Here is a 26,481-nt window from a genome sequence, read left to right as displayed (position 1 = left end):
GAAATTAGAAGAGCTTTAGGAAACAAGCTGTTTGAGCTCCTGGAGACACATGATGCCTGAAAAGCTGATTTGTTGTGGTCATTTTCCACATGCTTCAGCTGGTCTAAGAGGGGTCCCTGCAAACATCCCCTCTGCTGTGATGCATCCCTTCCTCTTTGAGCTATGGAGCTGTGCTGTTGGAAACTGGGATTTCATGTGAACCTTGCTGTCAGCATCAGCTTTCACTTGTTGAAGCAGATGAGGACAATTCCTCCTCTGCTCTTCGGGCAGGTAGATGTTACCACAAGGGTGATGTTCATTAACATATCACACAACCACCAGGACTGGAGAATTTTTTTTTATTAACAAGAGTTTAAGATCTTGGTCATCAACCAAGAGGTGTGCTCTGTGACAGCCACCACGTCCCTCATCTGAGCCAGCTTTAGAGGTAACCCAAATCCAAACCTTCCTGGGTCTGCTGCTAGTGCCACTGGACAGTGCTGTTGTCAGGGCTTCTAAATATAATTGAACACTTAAGTCAGAACTCCTAGGATGTATTTGTGACTCATTTTAGAGATTAATGAAACCTGGGACAGTCTCTGGTGCTGCGTAACTTCCTGCAGTTACAAAAATGCCAACCTCAGTGCATGCCAAACCAAGCTCTGCTACAAAGTCCTTTTCTCAGTTTCTCAGCAGTTCTAAGCTCTGTCTGACCCAGAGTTTGCCAGTGTGGCAGCCCCAGTACCTGCAGAGAGCTCAGCATGGGTGATTTCCCTGCTTTGTACCTGGAAATCCTGCTGGGCTCTGCTAACACAGCTCAGCCAGACAGATCAAAGTGTCTGGGTCTCACTGCTGTGAGCACAGGTGTTGGCTCAGGAGACGGCACAGAAGCTGGGCATAAATTCAACTCATCTAAATTTAATATGGCCAAGTCCCTCTTTAACATGAAATTCCAAGTCTGAGCCTTGCATATCCTCCAGGGAACTTGGGGCGTGCATGGGAGCATTAGCTGAGCCTCTGCTGTGGAGACTCCCTTGCTTTGAGCCCTCCTCTGCCCCAAGCAGTGACCCTGGCCCCTGGCCCCTGACACCCTACAGCACACAGTGGAGCGAGCCCAGCCGTGCCTCTCAAATCCCTCCCAAAGGATGCACTCCCTCTGGTGCAAGAACGCTTCCCACTCATTCCACACATTTTTCACAGGAGAAAGACAACACACCAGAATTCCTAAGGAAGCCTAGGCCCTTGCAGAAACCTGCCTTTCACACACAACTCTAAAATGGCAGACCCAGTTCTCTGGTTTTTGGAGCAGCTGTTGCTACTGGCTGGTGTCTGACACCCAAGGTTTGAGAGGAACTCATCAGTTTTCAGTTGTCCAGTCGTGGTGAAATGTAGCAGGCACACAGAAGTGATGAGAATTTTTAAAAATTATCTTCAATTTTGGATCTAAGGAGCCTCATTTTTCAAAACCGTTCCTTACAGGCTGTGCTTACTTTGAATGCAACAAGGTATCTGAAGTGTTATTTGCACTTACGCGATTCGCTGAGGTGAACCTTGAAATGTAAATTTTGAACTGTTTGTTAATGAAGTATCAATTTGTTAAAGTAATTGCCCTGAGGAAATGGTTACAATGCAGCCTTTGCTGTCTCCCTGCAGCATTCCAGCGTGTTTCCAGCCTCCACTCCTTCTGGCCTCTCCGATGACCCCCAGTCCCTGTCACCATCTCCCAGCTATATGTGGGCCTCTAATGCACCCCCTCGTTACTCACCGCCCTATTTCCCACCTTTTGAGAAGCCACCACCGTACACGCCATAAAGAACGTGGGAAAGAAGAAAAAACATATTTGCCATCGAAATAAGTGTGAACATTTTGTATTTGTATTTTACTGTGGGAGGGAGCAGGAGAATACAGAATATCATTGCAAATAAAAATATTAGATTGGACTGTCCTTTTTTGCGAGACGTACTTCAGAAGTTTTAACGATGGCCTGTGACAAAGGGGACAGACTTCTGATGTTTTAATGAGTCACTGAGTAGCAGCTGACCTAAATTTCAGCCTCTTTGGTTCATGTAGTCCTTGATTTTTAATCAAGTGATCCAACACATCCAACAGATGACAGATTCTGGTCTGCCTTACTCCATCTTGTGCCAAGCTGCAGTAAGGGTAGCCAAGATCAATAGTTGCTAGAGATTATCAGTCTGTTTGAGGTGAGGGTGCTTGCAGACAGCACCACTCAGCACTGGTTTTGTTTGGCCTTTGGGCTCCAGTTGCTGGGATTCTGGCTGGGAGGACACAGGACCTAGCTCACATCACTTGTTGGCCCAACACACTGGAAAAATTTTGGGGGGAACCGTGACAGTGCCTCAAAATGTAACCCTGTTGAAAAGGATAACATCATAGGATAGCCTCGAGCATGTGTAACAAATTAATCAGAATATTGCTTTTTTGAGGGGGGGGGCAAGCTGTTTTTATTTCAGGTTGCTTCTTAAGATAAAAGATGAAATGGAGTTGTCTCTCTCTGAATTCTGTGTAAGTAATGCTGAAGTCAAACAGTTTGGGTGGTTGCACTGCCTAAATTGTCCTTGTATTCCTCTAAAAAACATTAGGAACCGTCTACAAGTCACTGAAACAGTGCAGTAAAAATGTTATTTATTAATTTGTTTATGTTTTCTGTGGTTGGGAATTTCTTTTTAAGCTTGTACTTTTAACTTTTTTAATGGACTGAATCAGCACCCTGAATAAGCACTAGTTCAGTAGCTGTACTATGGGCTGCACATAAGGAATATCCACTACTAGTTCTCCCAGATATAAGTCTCACACGGATGAAATTCAACACCCTGTAATATAGGACAAAACTGAGGAATTTGCAATTACTGTTGTGACTTTCATTTTATCTTCAGCTGATGACTGTGCTGATTGATCTAGATTCCAGCAGATTTTGCATGCATCTTGCATAACAAAATGTCAGCTTTGAAATGTGACACACTGACCTCTAAAGTGTGGTTCTACTGCAGGAAGTGATTTCAGATGACAGTGTTCGGATCTGACCTGCTCAACCTGAGCGTTCTCAACAGCTTACTTCAGGGATAAAAGCAACATTAACATCTTACTCCTTATTTCCTAAAGATATCATTTCCTTGGCATTGATTTTTTGACCCTAATCCTCAGTTGCCTTCCTTTATTTGCAACTGATGCAGACAAAAAGGTACCTAAAAGTTAAACCTGGCTTTCAGAATCAAAACGGCATACGTGATGGTGGGTTGGGGGAGAATCCAGTTGGATTTTACACTGTGGCACCTACTTTTAATCTATAAAAAAAAAATTCAAATGCTGTCAACATGAAAAACAAACACTGAAGTCTCTGATCTCACTTTTCAAAGTACACCCACACTTTATAATGCTGTTTTTAATCCTATGCATTTGCAAAGCCTTTAGGCTAGACTATGTATTAACTTCATCATTTCCACTGTCAAATACTAATCAGTATATTAGTTCATTAAAGAATGACACTTTATCCAGAAGCAAGCGTGGCTTTTCTCCAGTAAGAAGGGAAAATAAACAGGACAAAGGAATGCAGCTCACAGGATTTAAAGCAGTAGTGTATGTAGAACATAACCTGGTGGTATTTTGTTTTACTATAGAATGTTGAAGTGCAGCTCCTATAAATTTGTGTACTGGAACTAAATTTATATACTGGGGCACCCTCCATTTTATATTACATTTTATTGAATTAAAGAGATATAAAGAATCTCTTGATAAAGTGATCGTGAGCAATTTCAAAACTGACAGTACTTCTCTTGATAAAACTCCCCACAAAACTAGAATCAGAAGGGCATGTTAATTTAGTACCAGAAAACGTTTCATTGCTTTATCTTTGAAATAAAAGCCAACAGTCCTGTCCCACTTCTGACAAACACTGTACCATTTGTGCCTGTCAACTAAATAGGGCTAGAAGGACTAGGGGACACCACAGGACAGGACTGAACATCCTGAAGAGAACATAACTTAGTGGCAGAGAAACAATTAGGAGATGAATCGTGTCATTGGTTTTGAGTTGAAAAATACTAACCTTAGGAAATTATCCAAATTCTCTTTTTTTTTTTTTTCCTAAGGAATATTTTAGCAAAAAGTACATTGCTGCTTTAAATTCACTATAAAAGGACAAGTACATTTTCACATTAAAAAACTTACTGGTGGTACCTTCTGTTGAATTACCTGTTTCATTCTGCTTGAGTAAAACAAAGCATTTAATGTAACTGCAACATTCTGCACTGTATTTGTCATTTCTTATGAGAATGTCAAGTTTGTGACTCATATGTAACCTTTTATTACTTTGCCAAAGTTAAATAAAATTGTGTGACTTTTGTAAACATTTACCAATTCTATTTTACATTTTAGCAACCTTCCTGTTTTACAAGCATCTTGAAGATTTTTTAAAGGTTTTTTTAAAGGTTATTTTAAAAAAGTGATTAAAAGTTACATTTTAAAAAATCAAAGCAAAAAAAAAAAAAACCAACAAACAAAAAGCCCTCCATCTCTATTCACTACATTTGAGACATATTTCTACCAGGATTAGCCAAAAATTCCTTAACTTCTGTTTTTGAAGGCGCTCATGCCCCCACACTTGATAATTCTGCAGTTTTACCATAGCATGGTGCCCTGACCTCAAGCCCTCTAAATTTATTACTGCTGATTTTTCACTTAACACACATCTGAATAATCCAACCAGTGTGGTCTTGGTGTCACCTTTGCTTACTTTGGGCATATTCTGTCCTGATGATGTCAGCAGAGCGAGGTAGAAGCCCTATGCCAAGGAGATAAAGGCATCTAGAACATAATTTGGTATGTTCCTTATTAAATTGCATTCCTACATGCAGTAAGAAGTCTACACAAAGTAAGTGACTATTTCCTGTTGGCCCCAGGTCACCAACAAAGGAACTCTTGCAAAGCACAACCAGTCAGCAGCTGGTAAGAAGAGCCCAAACCACGAGCGAGCTGAAAGCACTGCCCTGGTCACTGTGTACGTTTTACTGGCCACTAGGCTGGGGTTTTGCTGACTTTGAGCTCATTTGCAGTGCCAGCAGCTGGTCAGAGTGTTCAGGACAGCTCTGCCTGTCCTGGGAGCTCCCATCCACCCCATCCATCGCAGCACTCAGCTCACAGCACGCTGGGGTTCTTGAGCTAATTTGCTTTCTTGGGAAGTGTTCAACAAAACCAATTAAACAACATCAAAACAAACAAACAAAACTAAGGCCCAAATAAAAACACCTCTCCCTGATCCCCCCCAGTGGGTTCCCTGCTGTTCCCAAAGACATGGAAAAAGAAGCTTCAAACGTGTTAGACTATAGAAACTGAGTTGCCATCAAAAAGAAATATACTATGCTCATCTTGAGAATTAAATTTTTTTATTTTTGCCATAGAAAGCTCTAAAAACTAATATCACGTGTTGATTAATGAAAAGTAGAACACAACTTTAAAAAGTGTTTTAAGGAAAGACTGTACAACTATATACATCACAGACTGGGGAAAACCAAGGAATGTTTCACACGGAACATTTCCTAGGCAATACCTGTAGAACTCAGAATTCAATGTATATAGTTGTCAGCTTCTGCATCTTTTTATAAGCTGCATGCCTTAACAGAACAAAATAAATAAGCAGTAGGTGTTATTCAATATTTATTTAGTTCACATAGCGGAATGTTATGGTATGTATCCCCAAAGAAACCAGACAGTGAGGATGCAGCCACCATTACCATATTCTGCAGCAGATCTGTTAATGGTTTTCTATGTATAATAAATGACTGTGAGGTTTGCTACCTTAGTCTGTTGAAATTTTTCATTTCTATATAAATGCTTTGTCAGATTCAGCATTTTTCTTCCATCATCCCAAAGCCAATTTCTTAATATTTACATAAGTTTTTTCATTAAGTTAAACTGGAAGTTAAATGCTTACAAAAACAAACAAAAACACAAATGTAAGTGCAATAGCCAGAAATCTAAATATAAAAGCTTACTCATGGCCCCATAAAAAGTTTTCAAAGAATGGATTTAACATGTTTCCAAACCAATAAATACTGGAAGTGAAATTAAAAAAATGCTTTACATACCTCTGGACTTTGGATATCAAAATCACTTCCAAGGAAAACTGAAGACCCTGAGACACATGCAAGCACGAGTCTTCTAGCAAAAATAGTTACAAAGCCCTAATTTTCCAGTTTTCCTCCAAAAAGAGACCTTTACTAGGCACAGTTTAATTTAAGGTTTTAAATATATCAGCAGCAAATAGTGATAGCCATTATGTTTAATTCTGCACTTTGTAATGTATGCTTAATTCCAGATCCCAACACAAGCCACTTACTTAAGAGTTGGGCTCAATGTTCCTTGTGGGTCCCTTCCAACTCAAGACTGTTCTGTGATTAAACATGTGTCATGTCAATAACAAAAATAACATTGCATTTGTCTCGTCACAAAGTTGAGGAAGTCCCACGACAGCACCAGCCAGCTGCTCCACACAGGCAATGCACACTCACGTCCCATGAGGATAACGCGTGACTGCAGGAACGCCACCTCAGTTACACCCCACATTTAAAGCATGGCCCGTTATATTCAAAGGGGTCAGCAGTATGATCTGGAAATAATCAGGTATATCACGTTCTTGGCTGACAAAGGAGAAGTGCTGAGCATCACATGCACCATGTAAAAAATCCTCCTCCCATCACTGCTCGCGTGGATTTCTGGCATCGTTTTTGTAGCTCAACTTAGATTTGAACTGTTTACCATTTAAGTGCCTTTCTGTGAAAAGTACTGCATGTCTAAAACCTTTGAGAGTCATAAAATCAAGATACTAGCTTAAAACATGAAAAAGAAAAGAGAAACCTGTAACTGCAATTTAAGCAATTAAAGGTTTCCATAACTAGCACTATGCACAATAGTCTTTCCCAGTCACTTCTAGAACTTGAGGGGTTTTCATATTACCATTTACAAAAATTCAACAAGTCACTAACGCTGAAATGCTAAACTAGGACTCCAGTAAACAGCTGTTTTTCTCTACCATTTCCTGATCAAGTTGGACATCTAATTCATCTTTTAACTGTTAAAATAGGCACCAAATGCAAGGAGAGTAAAATGGCAACATAATAAACCCAAACCTGGAAACAGCTGACAACTAGACAACTGCAGAGAAATTATACTTTGGGTCATGGTGAATAAAGGGTATTTTCTGGTTGTTGGTTTAGACCTCATCTTCCAAAATGTAAAAATGGGGGTGAGTGTGGGGGGAAATCCAAATCCCTGTTACACTTGAAGATCTAGCCAAACAGGCATACAGGATCTTCAGCAGTCTCAGTGCTAAACCAATACAGCACTTACATGAATTCATAGCTTTGAGAAGCCTTCAGCAAAAAACAAATAATATTTTTATAATTTCAAAATTCTGGACTGAAGCCCTTCCTCTTGAAGTGGAAAAAAAAAAAAAAAAAAAAAAAGGAACAGCACTTTCTATCAAACTAATTACTGGCATTTTTTTTCCAGCAGTAAGAAAATGCATCAATATTTCTCAAGCTGTAGGAAGGTAAAATTACCTCCTTCCTAAGTGCTCTAAGCTTCTTCACTATTCAGCTTTGTAGGGTTTGGTTTTTCCCCATTGCAAAAAGAGTAAAGTAACAAGGTCCAGGACACTGAATGTCTTAGCTCACCATACTGCCAAGTGTAATTAAAGTTTGTTCAAGTTAGCCCTAACCGAGTATTGCTTGTTGACAAGACTTTTTGCATGAAGACAGATGATTCATAATATTTATAAAAGCAGAATTAGGATGCTAGCTCAAAAACAGACTAGTCCAGTGTAGTAGGGGATCATGTATTTTGGCCCCTTTTCCACAAATGTGAGTTGTGGGATTATTTTTTTAAATGGTTCCATGACCAAGAGACTACGATGAAGAAATGTTGCTGTTTTCTTGGTTAACATCTAAACAGAATTCAGCATTAAAGTGCTAACATGGAAGAAAGGGTTTACATGGTAAGTATGGGTACAGGAAATACCTCAATTAGTTTAGAAATATTTCTAGCTCTTTAGAAGGAATTGTACATTTTCAAGCCACAAATCCTCATGTTTTGATCAAATTTAACATATCTGAAAACTCTGGCAGCGCCTTAGAATGTCTCACTCTCTATTCAAGTAAATTTTCTGATTAATTGCTTCCACTGCAGTTAACACAGTCCATCTAAGTGTTACCATTTGGTTACTTGGTAGAACAACTTATTTTGACTTTAACCTTCGATTTTACGGCAATTTCAACAGTTCAGTTAAAACTGAATGCTGCAATGCTCCAGCACTGAACCCTTTTTCCAGCATTTCAAACGTTTCAGTAAGATTCTGGTATCACAAACTCAAATTCAGTACTTCCCTCCGATGGGTTCTGCTTAAAAAGTGTTTCACTTCCCTGCGGAACGAAAATGTCATCCCAGGTGATTTGTTTGGCTGGAGAGCTGGATGTCGCTCCCTCAGTGCCGTCCTTCCCTGAGCCCACCCGATAGACAACTCCCCCCTCGTTCATCCCCGGCACGCTGCTGGGGCGGTCACTGATGTAGGCGTACTGCCTGATCTGCAGGGACCTGCAGGGGTGCAGCCGGTACAGCTTGGTGTCTCCGGAGGGGTCCTGGCTGTGAACGGATCTGATGTGGGAGGTGGTGATTTGGTAGTTGATGAAAGTTTTGCCGCACGTCAAGCACTGGTACCTTCGCTCCCCGGTGTGGTGAAGTTCGTGCTTGGTGCGATACTCTGCAAGAGCGAAGACTTTGTCGCAGTAGCGGCACGGGTACTTCTTCTCCCAGGAGTGCACGTTGAAATGTCTCCGCAGGCTCGTCAGGCACGCGTACGACCGCTTGCACACGATACAAATGTAGTAGACTCTGCCGTCCACTATGAGCTCGTAGTGGTCATCGTGCTTTACTTTCATGCGCTTCCCCTTTGGAGACTCATCATCAGACTTTTTGGGTGTGTCGTCAGGCTTGGCTTCCCCTTCCTCAGGGTCACCCTTCACAGGGATGACTATGTCATAGGTGTCCTCACCGATATTTGCATAAACCTTACAGCCTGTGGACAAGCCTCCTATTTCAGTTGCTGTATCTAACGTTATGATTTTCTGCCCATCTGCCGCGTTCTTTGATGTTAGACCCGAACTTAATTCCTTATTTCCAGAAAGGACGTCTGAGATTTTTATTTTAAATTCTCCAGCTTTAGTAGATGGCTCTTGTGAAAATGTAACAACCTGTTTTTTCTGTACACCTGATCCTTCAGTGCTCCCCGCATTAGGAACAGAAGATTGCTGAACCAAAGAGCTGCTGTTGACTGAACCAGGACTAGAGGAGCCAATGATATCGACATCATCTTCAACAACCTCTTCATCATCAACAGCAGTTGCTTGCACTTCAGTTACGGAGCCATTATTGGGTGGCTGCTGGTTCTCCTCAAGTAAATCAATTGTAGGCGTCACATGCGTTTGATGCAAGGAGCTGGCACCAAGTGATGAGTTAAGCAGAGGCTTGTTTAGCACAATGATATTAGGAGTAAAATGCTGCGGCGTTGCCGAGACGAATGATTCAGCACCTGACTGCGTTTGGCTTGGGCTCAGCTGAGGGGCAGACAAAGCGAGGTTCTGAGCTGCTGTGCCGTTCGTCACATGGGGAGAGCCACCACTGCCACAGGATTTTTGGTCAGAAGCTCCAGCTGGACTTGAGCAAGGCTGGTTCTGGCTTGCAGCATTTTTGTCTTTAGTACATTCTTTTGGAGGAACAATCTCAGAACAAAAAATTACATCATCATCCTCCTCATCCGAATTGCTCACTGTAATTTTTGTAGTTTCATATTCTATGCCGTGTAAGGAGAATGACTGTGTTATAACTGGCATCCCATCTGTTGCCTCCTGACCCTCTGGCCTGATTGTAGTCACCTGCGTTTCAGCATCTCTTTGATTTGGACTAGAAGCCGAAGTTTCTGAAGCACTGTCTTTGAGCTCGCTTGGCACATGCTTGCCTTCGGCCGGAGGTATGCCCAGATCAGCTATGAATTTAACACCCAGCTCCTGCCCTGACTTAATTAGTTCATCAAGTAAATCAGATCGGACACTGATTATTTTGGAACTATAAATATAATTCAGAATTTCTGCAAAAATTTCTGCTCTTACAAAGCTCAGTTCAACCACTTGACCAGCCACTGAGAATAGCTGGTGAAAATATGTGCTTGAGGCTGAAAGGATGTTTCTGTGAGCTCGAAATTTCCGGTCCTCCACAATGACTGTAACATCACAAAAAAGTCCATGGCCACGTTGCTCATTCAAAGACTGAAGGAGCACACTAGAATATTGTGTGTCTGTTGCAGAAATAAGTTTTTTCCCCTCCATTCCTACAAAAGGAAAGCAAAAGATATCAAATTAGTAAAAATGCAAATTTACAGTTTTAACTGCATGACAACATTCACATATGTACTGTCTATTCCTTCTTTAGGAAACAACAAATCTGAGATACTGTTCAGAAGATCATGTGCTACTGCACTCCGCAAATTTGTTTCTTATTGCTGTTTGTCCTTTCCTCTTCTCCACAAGGTAAGTGGAATTCTGAATATATCCTCTGTTCTTACAAGGTGAGAAACAAAGAAACAACACTTCATCTTAAGCAACAGCAAGTAAGGTTAATTGTAATACCAAGAAGATGGAAGGTTTGGGTCCCAAAAGCAGCTTTAAACATTATTAGTAATTTCTTTTTCATTGTGAAATATTCCACAGATTGTTAAGAGAAAGCCCAATAGCATGAAATTATTTACGACCAGACACCAGAATCTGTGTCTGTGTATTGTCAGTCAACTGAGTTAATGAAAACACTATGCACTTCCTTCCTCAGAAAAATAAACTTTTCCTTCCCCAGAAAAATAAACTTTTTTTAACCCCATGTCATATATTTGTAAGGCTTTGTATTTCAAACCTAGACACTGAAGCAGCACCGTAGCAAAACAGACCTGCTAAGTCAAAGTAACCTATCTGCCGCCACCGCCCAACCAAAGCCCCCCATAAGCCGCAAAAAAGCAACACCAAAATACAGAACAGCGAGCCACGGGCCCTAATTTTACCCGTAAAACTTTTATTTCCGCAGGCCGGGCCGGGCCGGATGAGACGCCGAGGCCGGAGCCCCGCGGCCGCCGCACGCCAGCCCAAGGAGCGCGTCCGGCCCGGCTGCCCCGCGAGCCCGGGGGGCCCGGCCGTGAGGACCGCGCTCCGAGCGGGGCCGCCGGGGCAGCAGCGGCCGGAGGCCGAGCGGGAGCGGCGGCGCTGACAGAGGCGGGCCCGGGGAGCGGCCTGGCAGCACGGGGCCGGGTTGACGGGCGGCCCCTCCGCCGCTCCCCGCTCGCTGAGCCGCGCTGAGCCCCCGGCGGGGCGAGAGGGGCGGCCGAGCCCGCCGAGCCCGCGCTCCCCGCGTTACCTGCGCCGCGCTCCGGCCGCGGCCCCGCCGCCGCCCGCACCGCCGCACCCGCCGCACCGCCGCCGGAGGGCGCTGCCGGCGCTGCCCTCGGCGCTGACCCGAGCGGCCTCGGGAACCTTCGCGCCGGGGCGGGGCCGGGCCGCGCTCGCCGCCGCCGCCCGGGCCGGGCCCGCCCCGCGCTCTCCCGCCGCCCGCAGCCCCGAGGCCGCGGGGCTCGGCGCCGCAGGGCTCCGGACGCTGCCTGGGACGCGCCGCCCGCGTCACCGCCCCCCGCCTGCAGGAGGCCGCCTGCGGACGCCGCGGTGCCGAGCGTGTGCCCGACCCTGCTCCAGCGCAGCCGTGGGACGCCTCGGGTCCCGCACACGGGCCCGGCCGCGGCCTTGGCAATTGCCGCCGGGCTCCCGGCTCCCCCGCGCTCCGCGTCCCGGGCGGAGGCGGCGGCAAAGCCCGGCACCTGCCCTACGGCTGACCGTGTGGATACGGCCGTGGAGACGCTATTTCCCGCTGAGTGTCATTTCCTTCCCGGGGGCATTGGCGCTGCTCTGCCAGCGCTGACGCAGCCGGCACCTCCGCCCAGCACCAGGGAGCTCAAACCCACACCTGAGCACCCTTGCTCCTCCTGTGGGAGCATTTATCTGGAATTCTTTGCGCCACAGGGACACGTGTTACACTCTGCCAGCAGCTGTACAGGCATGTACGGCTTTGACACGAAGTGCCTTTGACCAAAATGACTCAAATTCGACAAGTGGCCACCAAAGTGACACATCCACGTGGCCTATTGGAAACCTGCTGTTCAGGAATGCTGGAAGAACACCAAGATCATAAAAGATATTTTTCATCTTTGGTTACTGATCTATTCCTTCCCCCTCCCCTTCCCATATGCATTCTGTGGACTGGAACCACAGGGGTTCCTGATTTTTCTTAAGATTCAAAAACTTTGACAAGAACAAATGTGTCAAGTTCGATGAAAAATGTAACAGGCCACAGCCACTGCCAGATATGACTGCAATCCTTCACCTCATAAATCAGCAACGAAATGCTCCTGCCCAGGTTTATGAGCAAGAAATAAATAATAATCTTTCTTCTAGCAAGAATAATAATCTTTCTTCTAGAAAGAAAATTACCTGCCAGGCTCCCTGTATTTCTATATAGTTAGTAACACAAGTGCTTTTTTGAAGTCAGCCTTCAGATTTTAAATGTTACAAAAGCAGATTCTGTTTATTTATAGGTTTTACCAGAGAGTCATTTGAATTAGGATAAATAATAGAACACACTCATCACGGAAAACATAGGCTTTTCTTCCTCATATGACCCTTCAATTCTTTTCTCCTTTGATACAGGTCCTTCATAATTTTTACACAGGAGACTATATTAAATGAAAATAATACTATAATTGATTTAATATTTAACCCAGTGTTTTTTTTCTCCTCCAAAAACATGTGATGGCCCAAATTAAACAATTTCTTAGCCTTTCATCCTCTAGCTTTACGGACTTTTCTTCTCACTGCCTCTTCCAAAACTAAGTAACTAATAGGAAAATTTACAGCTGCAGGTGAGCACTGACTCGGAAGGATCCCTGCTCCTGAGGCATCACCAGATCTCAAAAATCAGGTTTGAACCACTTATTCTGAGGCACAGAACTGCAGCCTGATTTAGAGGCTGCTGGGAGAGCTGCACCATGTCCTTGCCTTTTACCTTTCTCACAGCAACCTTTATGGCAGCTCCTTCTGTCAGATGTAAAATCTGAACCCCCTGTCCCATTGCTGCAGTCAGGACACAGATAATGCTCTCCCCAGCTCAGCCAGTTTGGCTGAAGCTGCCACCATCTTGCTGCACCTGAAAGCTGAATTTCAATGTGCTTTTTTTTGGTCAGCATGCATCTCCTGTTGTTCTTTCCACTTTTTAGATAAGCCTAGAAAGCGTTTGGTGATTCAAGCCACATAAAACCTTACAATATTAATAACAATGTAAAGGAATTATTTTATGTAAGATATTGGCAAGAAACATCTAGGATGTAGAACTACATGTAGTCTTCTTGGAACTGAAAAAATATGTAAGAGATCAAATAGCAACTTTTATCTTAATGTATAGAAGTGATCAAAAAACCATTGGGATGGAGGCTTTGAAAATATGAAGTACAAATTTAAAGAAATTTAGGTGCAGGCTTTTGCAAGAAGACAAAACAGTATGCAGTTCAGTAACGAGTTTTCAATTAAGCAATTTGAGAAGCTCTTTTGTTTTTAAAAAATCCACTTTGTGAGAACAGAAAATTCTTTTAAAGAGCTGACAAATTTGAGAGTTAAAGTAACATTCTTCATCATGAAAACACGTATTTTACATTAAAGTAAATTAAATTTTATAAGCAGAACAGTTAAGGGTTTTCAATAAAATTGAAATTCAATATTATCCTACCTAAGACTACCTTTAAGGACAGAAATGTTCTTCCACTGTGGGAATTTCAAATAAAACATCACTGCTTCTGAAGGACTCTAAAATATAAATTTCCATTATTTGTGCTTCGAAGAAATCTTTGAGAGTATTTCTCCTGCCAATTATATACCCCATTTATATATCCCATTATATAAAGCCTCATATAACTGAATTAAGAGTCCAGTGATCCTTTTTATTGACATTGGTAATTATTGTAGATGCTATTATGTACTGCATGACATTGTAAGTTGTGTACAAAAGCACTTCAAGTCACCTAACAATACTGGCTAACACAGGTGCAGAGTGCTCCTGAGGCAGATGTTTTAGTCACCATTTAGTCAGATCTGAAATAATCCAGAATCAGTTTGCCAAAATAATCCAAAGAAGGGAGAAGCTGGGCTGTCCTCACACAGATACAGGCGACAGTAACACCACACACATGGGCAATCTCTGCTAAATCGTTTCCCTCCCTGTTCTGCACGTGGTTCCTTGCACCCCAAAACATACACAATTTAAATGGGTTTCCACCATCTTACAGATTTTTTTTATGCTGCTTATGGTAGGTCAGGGAGCTAAAATACTGTTTCATTTGCGAAAAAGAGACTGGCATACCCTGACATAATTTCTAGACAGCATAAACCAGCCTGGGCTTCCCAGGGTGGAGCAGCTGTCCAAATCGCCCCGTTTACACAGAGCCGGCCAGACCCGGCGATGTTACACTGCACCTTCCGGAGCTGAGCCGAAACGCGGGGTTTATTAAGAGAGCTCCGTGGTAACGTGGTCAAACCTGGGGCGGAAGGGCGCTCACAGAAGAGCGGGTGTCTTATCTGAATACATCATTTGTATCATCTTTATAGATAAAGGTTAAGGAAAATACTTAAGATCATCAACTCCAACCGTGAACCCAGCGCCAGCACTATGTTCACCATTAAACCGTGTCCTTAAGTGCCACCTCCACACGGTTTCTAACATTTCCGGGGACGGTGACTCCACCGCTTCGCCGGGCAGCCTATTCCTGTGCTTGATAACCTTTCCCGTGAAAAAAATGTCCTAATACCCAACCTAAACCTCCCCTGACGCAACTTGGGGCCGTTTCCTCTCGTCCTGTCAGCTTTGCCCTGAGACGCCGCACCGGAGCGGCGGCAGCGCCGTGTCAGGCCGCGCTGGGCGGCCGAACATCCGAGACCGGGCCTTGCCCGGCCCGGGCCGTGTCAGGCGGCGCCGGGCCCGGGCAGGAACGCGGAACCCCGCCGGGGCACGGTGAGCTGTCCGCGGGGCGGTGCTGCTCCCGGGCCGCCCTGGACAGCTCCCGGGGCCGCGGCCCCGCGCCGGTGCCCGCGGAGCGGGGCGGAGCCGGGCCCGGGCCGCCACCGCCCCCCGCCAGCGGCTCGCGCCCCGTCGGTGCCTCACCTTCCGCCGCCGCCGAGCGCGCGTCCATCGCTGCCGGGCGGCCGCCGCGGGGCACAAAAGGAGCCGCCGCCGCCGCGACCGCCGCCGCGTTGCCGGCCGGGCGGGTGGGGCGGTGACCCCGCGGGCGGGGCCGCCCCGCTCCCGCCCCGCTCCCGCCCGGCCGGGAGGGCACCGGAAGCCGCCGGAAGCGCCTCCGCTTCCGCCATGGCGCCCGCGTCCCGCTCCCGCTCCCCGCCCGCCGCCAGCTCCGAGCGCCGCGGCCGCCGCTCGCGGTCCCGCTCCCGCTCCCGGGAGCGCAATGGCTCGAGGCGCCTGAGCCACCGGCGGAGCCGCAGCCGCTCCCGCAGCCCCGGCGCGCCGCGCTCCTCCGCGCACCACGGGCACCACCACCACGGCAAATGGCCCGAGTACTACGAGAAGGAGAAGGAGGAGATCCTGCGGCAGAGGTGAGCGCCGGCGCGGGGTCGGGCCTGCCCTGCCGGACCCGCTCGGCGCGGAAGGGACGGCGCTGCCGGGAGGGGCGGGTGCCGCGGGAGCGGCCGGGCCTGGTTCCGTACGGCCCCGCCGCGGACTCTCGGCCCCCTCACGGGCTCTCCGTGCGTTCCCCGGGGCAGGGCCGCCCGGGAGGGACGGGACGGAGCTCGGCTGGAAGGGGGTAACAGCTGCTACCGCCGATCCGTGCGGAGCTCTGCCGCCAAACTGCCCCTGCGAGCTCGCTCCGAGTTGTTTCTTATCCTTACTGCAGCTGCTCCAGGCGACTAGAAACACTGACGTGTAGGACTTGAATTGTTCGTGTGCTGGGTGTTGCAAACTAGACGTCAGTGACAGTGTTTTCCTTGGCAGGAGACTCAATGAGAGAGAGAGAATTGGAGAGCTGGGGGCACCTGAAGTCTGGGGGCTGTCACCAAAAGTTCCTGACCCAGAGTAAGGCATATTCTTTCTTCATGTTTTTATATTAATTACATATCCGTTCAGTTTATAAAAATGCTTTATCTCTGCATTAGTCATGGTGTTGCAATACTTATTGTATCAATTCCTTTCTGAAGAAACTTAATGAAATTAGTATTTCTTCAACCAAATAATTCCAACATACCAATTATGCAATATGTGATTTATTGTAAATCAGGTGACTGTTGTGTTGTGGTTCTGACAGCAGTTCCCAGGCTAAATTAGCTCTTTAATATTTTACTCCCGTGCAAGGATTGACTCAAAATGTCTTTGGCCATACGCATAGCTTTGATCTTGAGTACAACAAAACAGATTTTAAGTAGCAAACTGTTATTTTATTCAGTTCCGATGAGCACACACCGGTAGAAGATGAAGAGGCAAAATCTAAGAGCAGTTCATCGGATTCCAGCTCAGAAGGTATTTTGTTTGGCTTGCACAGCTTTTTTGAAAGTGGGAAGTTACTGTGGCTTAGAATCTGCTGCTGCTGCTTGCAGGAGGTTCCCTGGCTTAGGTGGGTGGAAGTGGCTGGGGTGGGCTCCAGCTCAAAGGAGAGTGTTCCTTTGGGAAGATTAGGGAATACATGTGGAACTAGATGCTCCTTTTTCTCTAATATTATGTTTAAAAACATTCCAGAGGAAAAGAAGAAAAAGAAGAAGAAAAGACAAAAGAAAAAACGTAAAGCATCCAAAAGAAAGCGCAAGAAACATTCTGAGGATAGCGACAGTGACTCAGAGTCTGAGCAGAACTCCAGTGGTAAGACAAGAGGGTTTCAGCTTGCAGTCTGGCCTCAGGAAAGGGGATTTCTGAATTTAGCATCCACTGAGCCTCTCATGCCAGAGATCTGTTTGATATGTTCTCATATCAACCAGTACTGCAGGGAGCTTTCTACTAACGCCTTCCCAGTATAAACAAGTCCTGTCAGGGTGAGTCCTGGGGCATTCTGGTGGAGGCAGTGAGTGCTGGGAATAGGCTCAGGGTTAGGGTAGTAGTTAGGTTAATTGGTAGGGGTAGTGGTTAGTGTGATTCTTTGCAGTAGGGTTAGGGGAGTGGTTAGGCTTAGCGTTGAGAGAGTAAAAGAGCCTACAGCTCCAGGAGCACTGGGACTGGAAAAGGCATGCCTAGGCAATCCCAGCAAGGCCCCAGAATTGCTGTTCCTACATCTTGCTGACCTGGAAAACCCATCTTACTGAGTTTGAGTTAGGGCTAGGGCTTAGGGGAGGGTTGAGAGAGTCAGAGAGCCTGCAGCTCCGTGAACACTGGGGCTGTAAAAGGCATGACATGTTATTCACAGGGCAGTAAGCTACTTAGTTATAACTAATAATTTCTTTTTGATAATACATACACTTTCTTTTTTCAGATGAAGATAAAAAGAAAAGCAAGAAGAGGAAAAAGAAGAACAAAAAGTAAGTGTTGTGGTTGCTGTGTCATTTTGGCTGCTGTTGGCTGACAGCAGCTCAGTTTTCTTCGCAGGCCCTGAGGGAGCCTGAGGACTTTGGGTCATTTGCAAGAGCTGGCAAATAATATTAATTTGATGGATTTTATTTAAATCTACACAATTGTGCAGCGCAAACAACTCCCTGCAGAGCCACTTTCTAACACTCTATGAAAGTCAATACAGAACATATATTGTCTTGGCTGTGCTGTAAAGTGGTTTGTATGAAACAGCAGCCAGCCATTCTTCCTGTAGGTGGAAGTTGCCTTGAGAAACTAATTATTTGAGTATGATTCCAAGCATCTTCTTTAATCTTAAATTTTGATAAACAGCATGTCTGTCTGGCTTTATCACAGGAAGAAGTATAAGAAAAAGAAAGCTAAGAAGAGCAGGAAGGAATCCAGTGATTCAAGTAGCGAAGATTCTGATGATGAAACACTTCAAGGGGATGATCTCTGGATAGAGAGGTCAAGTAGGTTCACCTGACTTTAAACTTGAGTGGAAGCTTCTTGATGTCCTTTTTGTGAAGTCCTTGTTAGGTGTTACTGACCTGTGTAACCCTTCTGATAACAAAGAACAATGGACACAAGGTTAATCTTCCTCATTATTTGATTGTTGCAGAAAATACTGAAGCTGATAGTTTGATTGGACCAGAGGCTCCCAAAACTCACGCATCTCAGGATGATAGGCCTTTGAAGTGAGTAGCCAGCTCTAATGGTACTTTGATCAAATCAAGTAAATCAAGTATGAAAGTTATTGTTTAAAAGGGCTGTTGCAACAATAATGCATGCAGAGGGAGAAATGCTGTGCCAGAAACTCACAGACAGAAGTTCTAGTGGTGCTAGGCTTTCCACTGGCCTGAATTTGGGTAGAAGAGTCTGGTTTATGCTTTTTAGCCTTGATTCCTAGAAAAATCAATTTTAAGTGCCTTTATTCTAAAGATCTGCAGTATTGTGACTTCATCGTGTCATCAGAATGAACTGATAATGTAAGATGTTGTTGCTAGTGTTGCCATAAGGAAGAGAAAGGTCAATATGTGGGCAAGCATAAGAAAGTGTTTAAAAATGCAGCTGTATATAGTAGTGAAGAGGGAAGTTGGATGTTTAGCTCAGGCTCTCTCTCTCTGAAGCTATTGAAATCACCACTGTTGTGTTTCAGCTATGGCCATGCCCTCCTGCCCGGTGAAGGTGCAGCCATGGCAGAGTACGTCAAGGCAGGGAAACGCATTCCCCGCAGAGGAGAAATCGGCTTGACCAGTGAAGAGATCGCTTCCTTTGAGAGCTCTGGTTATGTCATGAGTGGCAGCAGGTATGGTTTTGGTGATGGCAGTGGTTCAGTGGAATTTTCAAGAGCTGCTTTCTCTGCTGGCTGAACAGAAGACTGCTTCCAAGCTCTGCTTGCAGGCATGAAGGAGAAGGTGTTCTGCTTGCAGTAATCAACACTAAGCTCCCCATTGCTAGAGATGGATAGTGAGTTTTTCAAGGACACTTTCTCCTCAAGAGCAAAAGTTCTTTACAGGCAATACCCTTCTAATTATTTCACATGAAGAGGTGCTTGTGTCAGGTGGCTCAAAGGTGCTCTGTTTGGGCAGCCCTGGGGATGTGCTGGCCCTTCAGCAGGAGACAAATCAATGTGTGTGAGGTTGGCTGCATTTTTTTCTCTATGACCAGCAGGAATTTCACTTAAATTTTGGTGAGCCAACAGCTGACACCCTGGGGGTAGGGAAGGATTCTGGCTAAATGCCTGAGAACAGACATCCCCAGAAATCAGTTCCTTGCTCTGCCACACTCCTTCTTGGGAAGGTTAGTGTGCAGTTTGGATTATTTAGTTTAGGTATCTGCTTTGCCAGTTGGCAGGGTCAGCACAAAAGATTTAGATACCAACTTTAAGGACTAAGTATAATTTGCTACAGTGCAAAAATGCAAAGAATTACAAAGGATAAGCTAAATAATGCACCTAATCATTACTGCAAAATATTGCCTAGAGTGATTAAGAAAGATACATCACCAGTTACCCTAATGCTTTACCATCATCCAGATCTGCACATGAGCTGGGAAGCCCCAGTCACAGCAAAGGATTGGAGAACCATTCCTGGGAATTCCTACATGGTGTGTCCGCCTTTAGGCAAGGCCTCCATCTTCACTGTGAGAGGGCCCAGCTTTTAGACTGCAGAATAAACAAGCTTACACAACTTCTAGTGCAGGAACATTTGTTTTCATCCTCCTCTTGAGTTCCAACCAAAGCCTGGGCAGGGCTCGAGGAGGAGCCACGGGAGGAGGCTTTGACCTTCAAACAAGGCCGGATGCCTGATTTCATGCCTTTCTCTGGCTGTAGAAAGATAAGTATATTCTTATCACTAATTTCACTAATGATCATGGATTTTACCATAATGAGTGGATACAAATATAACATTCTGTTGGAAGGTTCATCTAGAGGTCAACTTTGGCTCAGGACGTGTTGTTCAGGCCTTGGTACTTCAGTATCTTTACTTGAAGCCCCTGAACACATTCAGGCCAGTTGATGCTGGCAGCTGTGCACAGACAGCCCCTGCCCATGCTGATGTAGCCGTGTTCCCCCCACAGACATCGGCGCATGGAAGCTGTGCGGCTGCGGAAAGAGAACCAGATCTACAGCGCAGATGAAAAGAGAGCTCTGGCATCCTTCAACCAGGAGGAGAGGAGGAAACGAGAGAATAAGATCCTTGCAAGCTTTCGAGAGATGGTCTACAGGAAGACTAAAGGCAAAGAGGAAAAATAATGCTTTATGTGAGCTGTACACCACAGCTTGCACTGTGTGGCAGCTAGTTCAGTCCAGCTGTGATTTGAAGAAAGCTGCAGCTGCTGCAGCACCTTTCACCCAACAGGGCCAAGCCTCAGGAGTGAATTGCTTGTGTCAAGGAAACAGAGTTATTTTCATCAGATTTTCTTGGATGGTTTGTTTACCATCTGCAAGGAATCCCTGAAAAGAGAAAGGCTACAAGGCAGGAACAGGTGGGGAAGATTAGAGGTGTCCATGTGCACTCACTTTGAATCCAACAAGCCAAAGGATCCCATGAGAAGGTTTTGTAACCTAATGCCTATAAGTGTGATTTTTTTTATTCCATTTATTTTTATTAATCACAGGATCATTTAGCTTGGGAAAGACCTTTAACAAGCTACTAGCATCAGTAGCAAAAATGAAGGAACTCCTGAGTTCCTGTTTTAAGATCCAGGACAGTCCACTATTTATTCACAAGTCTTTTAAATTTAGGTTTTTCCTCAGAACAGTTGAGTTTGGTTTGTGATTCAAACCAGACATGTACATATTTTGTAAATTAGTTTGTAATTTAATACAGATGGGCTTCAGTTACTTTAGAGCAAGCAGATGGCAACTGAGGTGTAAAGTAACATAAATAGGAGGGTCTGATCTTCAGTCACTGAAACACATGGTGACAAACTAAGTTGCTTGTTTCTTTTTCTCCTATGTTATACATAGGCATCAGTGCAGTGGGGTGCAGTGACTGGAACCCCTGGATGTACACAGGTGGTAACAAGGATGTATCTTTCAATTTATTTGAAATGTTTTTGTTTATGGAAGTATTCAAGATTAAACCCTTGTTTTTACTCCTGTAGTATTTTACTTTGGTCTGTGTCAGCAGTATTACATGGCTTGCTTTAAACTCTGTGCTTGGAGGCTTTGCTCAGGCAGTGCTTTTGTGTGGTTATCTTTGATTCAACTGCATATTTCCAAACATACCTCCTGGAACTTCTTTTTCTCAAATGTTTTTTAAAACAAAATGGTTTTGAGAGATGGATTGTTTCTTTTTTGTTCTCCTAATTTATTTTTTTTCCTCTAAGTCTAGCAACAGAGATGTCTTGTATATTTGTATCAAGAAAATAAAAGTCCTAAAGTCCTATAATGTTTTCCCTGGAGTTCCACAGACCTGGCGTTCACAAACAGCAAATCCTGCCCAGGTACCTCTTCCCATTTACAGTCTGGAACCTGGTTCCATCCTGCTGTCCCCACCTGTACCTGCCAGGGACTGTCACACACAGCCAGCTGCCATGGCAGGGCATAGCTGATTTTGCACAGGTTCAATGCTTCTTGTCTATCCACAAAGTAGAAATGCTGCTAAGGAAGAGCTTTTATTTTTCCATTTATTTGGTTCTCCACAACAGAGGACTGGTAATGGTGAATTGGAGCTGCTCATCGGGAAGCAAGTCTTTCTGCACACAGTATTTTATTTTCAATTATGTCCTGAAGCCACTTTTCTCTAAACTCACACTGTTCTGGCCTGGAGAATGGAATAAAACAAGGGTAGATTGTAAGCATAATACTGAATCCAAGTTTGGCCAGGTGAGAGTTGGTCTTTATCCACCACATAAGGCTATCTGCTGCAATAAAGACCCCCCACCTAGACCCATGTAAAGCAGGACAAATTTCTGGAGAATGCAGATGCCCACAGGGTGGCTATTCATGCCTCTGGGGGTGAAGTTAGTGATAAGCAGGGTCATTTCATGGAGCAAGATTTTGACAACTTCCACTGCTCTGCTATTATTGCAAACTTATGTACATCGAGCTCCCTGTTTGGTTTTGGAATGAAAAGCTTGCTCAAACAGAAGAGTAATAACATTTACCTCCGAACCAGCCTGCTGGACTCCAGTCTGTAGAACACCTCCACAGGTGCAGTCTGCAACACAGCAGAGACAGGGCAGAGGCCATGTACAGCCCCTCAAAAAGCAGACATTGTAATTAAGTGAGAGCTACTGTTTACTTAAAAAATAACCTGGATATTTGGTTGGGGCAGAAGGGAAGATGCTGCTCAGGGACTGGCTGGACACTGGTTGGCGAGTGGTGAGTAATTGTTTTCATTTGCACCACTTGTCTTTCCTAGGTTTTTTTTCCTCAGTTTGCTTTTTATTTTCCCCAACTTGTTACTATTATTCTATTTATTTTTTAATATTATTACACTTTTTTTACACTTTCAATTCTCTCGCCCATCCCATGGTGGTGGGGAAGGAGTGAGCACGCAACTCTGTGATGTTTAGCTGCCAGCTGGGGTTAAACCACAGAATATTATTTGGGGATCCATAGCTGTTAAGTAGAAACACTAAGGTTCAGTATGATTTAAGCCTGGAGGCAAGAAGTCTACTCAGTGCAATTTATTTCTTTTTTTTTTTCTCCTGAGTTGCAAGAGACAAAAATGTACAGGTGCAAACTTCAGGCTGATCAGGAAAGGGATTCTGAGACAGCCTGAAGAGTGAAGTGGCACTCTCTCTCTCTCTCTACTGACCCCTCATTCTGTAACTCACCTCTACTCAGCCCTTCTTACAGCTGCCCAGAACAACTGTTGCTTGGAAAGGGAAAATGGTAAGAGCAGGAAGGCAGATATAGGGTCCTGCCAGATTCTGTTTGTCAAGTTCTATCAGTCGATGATTTGGGAACTAACCCAGCCTCCTGCTCTGTGCCTTGCTCCCCTTGCCAACCAAGGGCATGTTTCTATTAGGCCACATCTCCTGCCATTGTTCTGGCAATGTCCAGGCCTTGTCAGCATCTTCACAAGAGCTGCTGGCTCCTTGCCAGCCTCTCCACTGTCCTGGCATTTCCCTGCCTCAGGAATGCCACTGGACTCTTGTCCCTTAAAGGACCAGTCCATCTGCACCATTGCTGAGTACTTACGTCAGGTTTGAATTTGGAGATCACTATAACAAAGTAGACGCTCGCTGTTGCTCGTGGGATGGGTTTTCTGCGTGTTGGGCGGCCCCAGCAAGCTCTGTAATGGTACCTCTTGCTGTCCTTCAGTTCTTCTTCCTCGAGAAATTCTGAGTGGTGAAGCCAGCTTTCATGAATGTCCCATGTCTGTTGAACAAACACATCACACTAAGACTCCCTATATCTAGTAGAGCTGACTTGAGGGTGGTGCTAAAAAGGAACAGAGGTGCTCTCCTTTCATTTTTCATACTTCTTAACAGTGAGAAAGAGTGGCCTTCCTGAGTGGATGGAATTGTGACTCACAGAAATTAGTTCTTCAATTTGCTGCTGTCCTTTCTCCACTGTGAAGTTCTTGGCTGTGGTCCACGGGATATTTTTGATGACATGCTTGCTTTCTGAAACAGATAAAGTGCTGACAAATCCTCCTGAAAAGACTCCAGCACATTCTAGCAGAGCAAACACAATACCTTTCTCTTTTTCCTTGGCCTCTGGAAGACATTCCTCTGTACTGCTTCTCTCATCTTCCTGGGGAATGTGATCTTTTTCCTCACTGCCAGCTTCTTCCTTTTCCTCCTCCATCGGCTTCACCTTCAGAGAGATACACGCACAAACACTGAGCGAGCGCTGGTCTGAGGGCTGCAGGCCCGTCTGAGGAGCACGGGCAGCAGCGGGCGGTCCCTCCCGGCCCCTGGTTCGTACCCCGGCCCTGCTCACCGCGCCTGGCGCTCCCGGGCCGGCGGCTGCTTCTCCCCCGCTGCCCGGGCCAGGCCGGGGGTGCCCAGGCGCGGCGGGGGGCGCTCCGGTCCCGGGGCGGTGCGGTGGGAGCCCGGGAGCCGAGCCCGGGCCCGGCTCCGTCCCGGCCGCTGCGCGGGCACGAGCGGCGCGCGGGCACCGCGGCGGGGCCGCGCCGCTCCCGGCTGCCCCGCGGCCCGGCCCGCCCCGCCGAGAGCGACCGGCCGCTGCGGGCTCCCGGGACGGAGGACGGGGTGAGCGAGAGAACACCTCTGGGATCCGGGCAGATTCTCTGCTTGTCGTATCTTTGCCATTCCGGACAATTCGGGAGCTAAAGCAGCCCCCGGTCAGTGCTCTGCCGGAGGCTCTGTCCAGCCCGGTGCGCTGAGGCGCTGCAGGCTCCGGACTGCAGCGCCGGCAGCACGCAGCCCTCGGAGGGAATGGATCAGCGGAATGTGCGGGAGAAGCCAGAAATGTGTTAGCAGATCGCAGGGTACTGAACTCCCAGCTGCTCCTCTTCCAGCATGACAAGAGGCCGTGGGGCAGGGGGTGGGAGCAGAGATTGCCCTGCAGCCCGTGTTGCAAGACCGCGGTGAGCTGTGTCCCTGCAGGTCCACGAGGGAGCACAGATCCACCTGCACACCACGCTGGAGCAGGTGGATGTACCCAGGCTGTGACCCCCTGGGAAGCTCATGCTGGAGCAGGCTGTGGCAGGACCCTTGTGCCCGTGGAGAGGAGCCCACTGGGGCAGGTTTGCTGGCAGGAAATGTGACCCTGCTGGAGCAGCTGGTTCCTGAAGGACTGCACCTTGTGGGACTGTGTGGGACCCATGCTGGAGCAGTTAATGAAGAACTGCAGCCCATAGGAAGCACTCACACGGGAGAAGTTAGTGAAGGAGTCTCCCATGGGAGGGACCCCATGCTAGAGCGGAAAGAGTGTGAGGAGTTCTCCCCGGAGGAGGAAGGAGCAACAGGGACATGGGATGACATTGGCCACAACCCCCCTTCGCTATCACCCTGTGCAGCTCAGCAGGGGAGTGAAGCTGAACCCATGAAGAAGGCAGGAGTGGGGGGAAGGTGATTGATGATTTAACTTCTCATTACCCTGCTGTTATCTGACAATACATTAAATTAATTTCTCCAAGTCGAGTCTCATTTGCCTGTGACACTAACTCCCTCTCCATGTCTCAATTCACGAGCCTTTCAATGTATTTTCTCTCCCCTGTCCAGCTGAGGACAGGAGTGACAGAGTGGCTTTGGTGTGCACCTGCTGCCCAGCAAGCATCACCCCACCACAGCAACACAAATACAAGGGCTGAACACATGTATAGCTTTATTTAAATCATTTTCTATAGATAGATGAATTTTTCAAAGCATTGATGCCTTAGTTTATGTTCTCCAGACCCTGAAAAAGAAAAAATAACAGCTATATTTGTGTAATTCTTGCCACTAATGTGCAACACGGCATATCTGAAAATGCAGATTTTCAAACTATATTTAATTACCCAGGTCTTAATTAGAACAAAGTTAAAATGCACATCCCCAGGGGCAGGCCAGCTGCAGGCACCGAGTGAGATCTGACAAGAGCAACCAGTGCCCACCTCAGCGGCCACGCCAGAGCTCGGGGATGGGGGAGCAGCCCCTGGGTCCCGCCTCCCCCCGGCGGTACCCGCCCAGCGCCCCCAGAACCTGCCTTGGACACGTAGTGCTTGTTGACCCCCGACAGCCGCCGGTCCCTCTCCATCAGGGTCCACTCGTAGGGATAGCGGGCGATCCTCTTCTCCTGCAGGCACAGAACTGCCTGTTAAGGGTCGGGCAGGGGCTCCCGAGGGAAGGCGGGGTAAGGGGAGCCCCGGAGGAAGGAAGGGATCCCAGAGGGATGCAGGGGACTGGGGGATCGGGGCGGCTCCGGTGGGAAGCGTTCCGGATCCCGGGACCTGCCACCCCGCCCCGCGCTGACCTTGCCGCCGTGACACAAGCGGTGCATGAAGACGGTGGCCATGCCGGGGATGCTGAGGCAGACGCCCATGATGGCCATGCCGGGCAGGATCTCGTACCACATCCTGCCGGTGCCGGTGCCGGTGCCGGTGCCGCTGCGCCGAGGGCCGGGGCACTCCCGGCCTGCCCCGCGCCCTTCCCGGCCTGCCCCGCGCCCCCTCACAGCCTAGCGGGCCCGAGCGGGCAGCGGGAGCAATAGCGCTGCTGGGGAGCAACCCCTGGCAAGAAATGAGGCCGTGTCCGTGTCCCAACTCGCCCGGTACCGCTCTCGGTCCCGGTCCAGGCCGCTGAGCCCACCGGGATGAGGCTCGGCGGGCGCGGTGCACGCTGGGAGTGGTAGTCCGGCGGAGGCAGCGGCTCCTTTAGGCGCAGTCTCGCGAGAGGCGGCGGTCGTTG

At 46.7% G+C, this 26,481-nt stretch overlaps 5 protein-coding genes across 8 annotated transcripts in view; 2 read left to right on the top strand and 3 right to left on the bottom strand.

Annotated features, from left to right (window-relative positions):
* TMEM255A (transmembrane protein 255A) overlaps positions 1-7,437 on the top strand; it is a 28,777-nt gene extending 21,340 nt beyond the window's left edge. For both annotated transcript variants that reach the window (XM_038164554.1, XM_038164553.1), the window contains exon 9: positions 1,633-7,437. In XM_038164554.1, the coding sequence (XP_038020482.1) occupies positions 1,633-1,791 (159 nt within the window). In that variant the 3' untranslated portion in view covers positions 1,792-7,437. The remainder of the gene's footprint in view (positions 1-1,632) is intronic.
* On the bottom strand, positions 5,365-15,444 carry ZBTB33 (zinc finger and BTB domain containing 33). Of its 3 annotated transcripts, none has more exons than XM_038164536.1 (2): positions 15,286-15,444; positions 5,365-10,375 (listed from the first exon to the last, which is right to left on the bottom strand). In XM_038164536.1, the coding sequence occupies exons 1-2, from the start codon at positions 15,311-15,313 to the stop codon at positions 8,337-8,339; spliced, it is 2,067 nt and encodes a 688-aa protein (XP_038020464.1). In that variant the 5' UTR covers positions 15,314-15,444; the 3' UTR covers positions 5,365-8,336. The 3 variants fall into 3 exon arrangements, with proteins under 3 accessions (XP_038020464.1, XP_038020465.1, XP_038020466.1); XM_038164537.1 differs by lacking the exon at positions 15,286-15,444 and adding an exon at positions 11,446-13,277; XM_038164538.1 differs by lacking the exon at positions 15,286-15,444 and adding an exon at positions 11,096-11,376.
* On the top strand, positions 15,409-21,560 carry LOC119712835 (NFKB activating protein). Its single transcript, XM_038164551.1, has 9 exons — positions 15,409-15,731; positions 16,129-16,209; positions 16,577-16,650; positions 16,867-16,986; positions 17,591-17,636; positions 18,022-18,137; positions 18,287-18,362; positions 18,824-18,973; positions 20,248-21,560. The coding sequence occupies exons 1-9, from the start codon at positions 15,490-15,492 to the stop codon at positions 20,420-20,422; spliced, it is 1,080 nt and encodes a 359-aa protein (XP_038020479.1). The 5' UTR covers positions 15,409-15,489; the 3' UTR covers positions 20,423-21,560.
* Positions 21,561-21,770: 210 nt separating this feature from the next.
* On the bottom strand, positions 21,771-24,256 carry AKAP14 (A-kinase anchoring protein 14). The gene is made up of 6 exons (XM_038164561.1): positions 24,071-24,256; positions 23,824-23,944; positions 23,660-23,751; positions 23,324-23,503; positions 22,282-22,334; positions 21,771-21,938 (listed from the first exon to the last, which is right to left on the bottom strand). Exons 2-6 carry the CDS (start codon positions 23,933-23,935, stop codon positions 21,851-21,853), a joined length of 525 nt encoding a protein of 174 aa, XP_038020489.1. The 5' UTR covers positions 23,936-23,944; positions 24,071-24,256; the 3' UTR covers positions 21,771-21,850.
* Positions 24,257-25,403: 1,147 nt separating this feature from the next.
* Positions 25,404-26,434, bottom strand: NDUFA1 (NADH:ubiquinone oxidoreductase subunit A1). Its single transcript, XM_038164565.1, has 3 exons — positions 26,048-26,434; positions 25,781-25,870; positions 25,404-25,492 (listed from the first exon to the last, which is right to left on the bottom strand). Exons 1-3 carry the CDS (start codon positions 26,147-26,149, stop codon positions 25,472-25,474), a joined length of 213 nt encoding a protein of 70 aa, XP_038020493.1. The 5' UTR covers positions 26,150-26,434; the 3' UTR covers positions 25,404-25,471.
* Positions 26,435-26,481: the final 47 nt, after the last annotated feature.

The sequence above is a fragment of the Motacilla alba genome, chromosome 4A, assembly GCF_015832195.1.
Source record: "Motacilla alba alba isolate MOTALB_02 chromosome 4A, Motacilla_alba_V1.0_pri, whole genome shotgun sequence".
Lineage (NCBI taxonomy): Eukaryota > Metazoa > Chordata > Aves > Passeriformes > Motacillidae > Motacilla > Motacilla alba.
The sequence above is the reverse complement of the archived record's forward strand: the minus strand, read 5'-3'. Positions and strand labels throughout refer to the sequence as shown.

Coding starts and splice junctions, on each gene's coding strand:
- AKAP14 (XM_038164561.1), bottom strand. CDS start 23,935: ATGGAGGAGGAAAAGGAAGAAGCTGGCAGTGAGGAAAAAGATCACATT. Junction 23,504..23,659: donor AAATTGAAGAACTAATTTCT/GTGAGTCACAAT, acceptor TTTGTTCAACAG/ACATGGGACATTCATGAAAG. Junction 22,335..23,323: donor TCTCCAAATTCAAACCTGAC/GTAAGTACTCAG, acceptor GCTGTGTTGCAG/ACTGCACCTGTGGAGGTGTT.
- NDUFA1 (XM_038164565.1), bottom strand. CDS start 26,149: ATGTGGTACGAGATCCTGCCCGGCATGGCCATCATGGGCGTCTGCCTC. Junction 25,871..26,047: donor GCTTGTGTCACGGCGGCAAG/GTCAGCGCGGGG, acceptor CTGTGCCTGCAG/GAGAAGAGGATCGCCCGCTA. Junction 25,493..25,780: donor ACAAGCACTACGTGTCCAAG/GCAGGTTCTGGG, acceptor TTTCTTTTTCAG/GGTCTGGAGAACATAAACTA.
- ZBTB33 (XM_038164536.1), bottom strand. CDS start 15,313: ATGGACGCGCGCTCGGCGGCGGCGGAAG. Junction 10,376..15,285: donor GCGCTCGGCGGCGGCGGAAG/GTGAGGCACCGA, acceptor TTCCTTTTGTAG/GAATGGAGGGGAAAAAACTT.
- LOC119712835 (XM_038164551.1), top strand. CDS start 15,490: ATGGCGCCCGCGTCCCGCTCCCGCTCCCCGCCCGCCGCCAGCTCCGAG. Junction 17,637..18,021: donor AGGAAAAAGAAGAACAAAAA/GTAAGTGTTGTG, acceptor GCTTTATCACAG/GAAGAAGTATAAGAAAAAGA. Junction 18,974..20,247: donor TATGTCATGAGTGGCAGCAG/GTATGGTTTTGG, acceptor TTCCCCCCACAG/ACATCGGCGCATGGAAGCTG.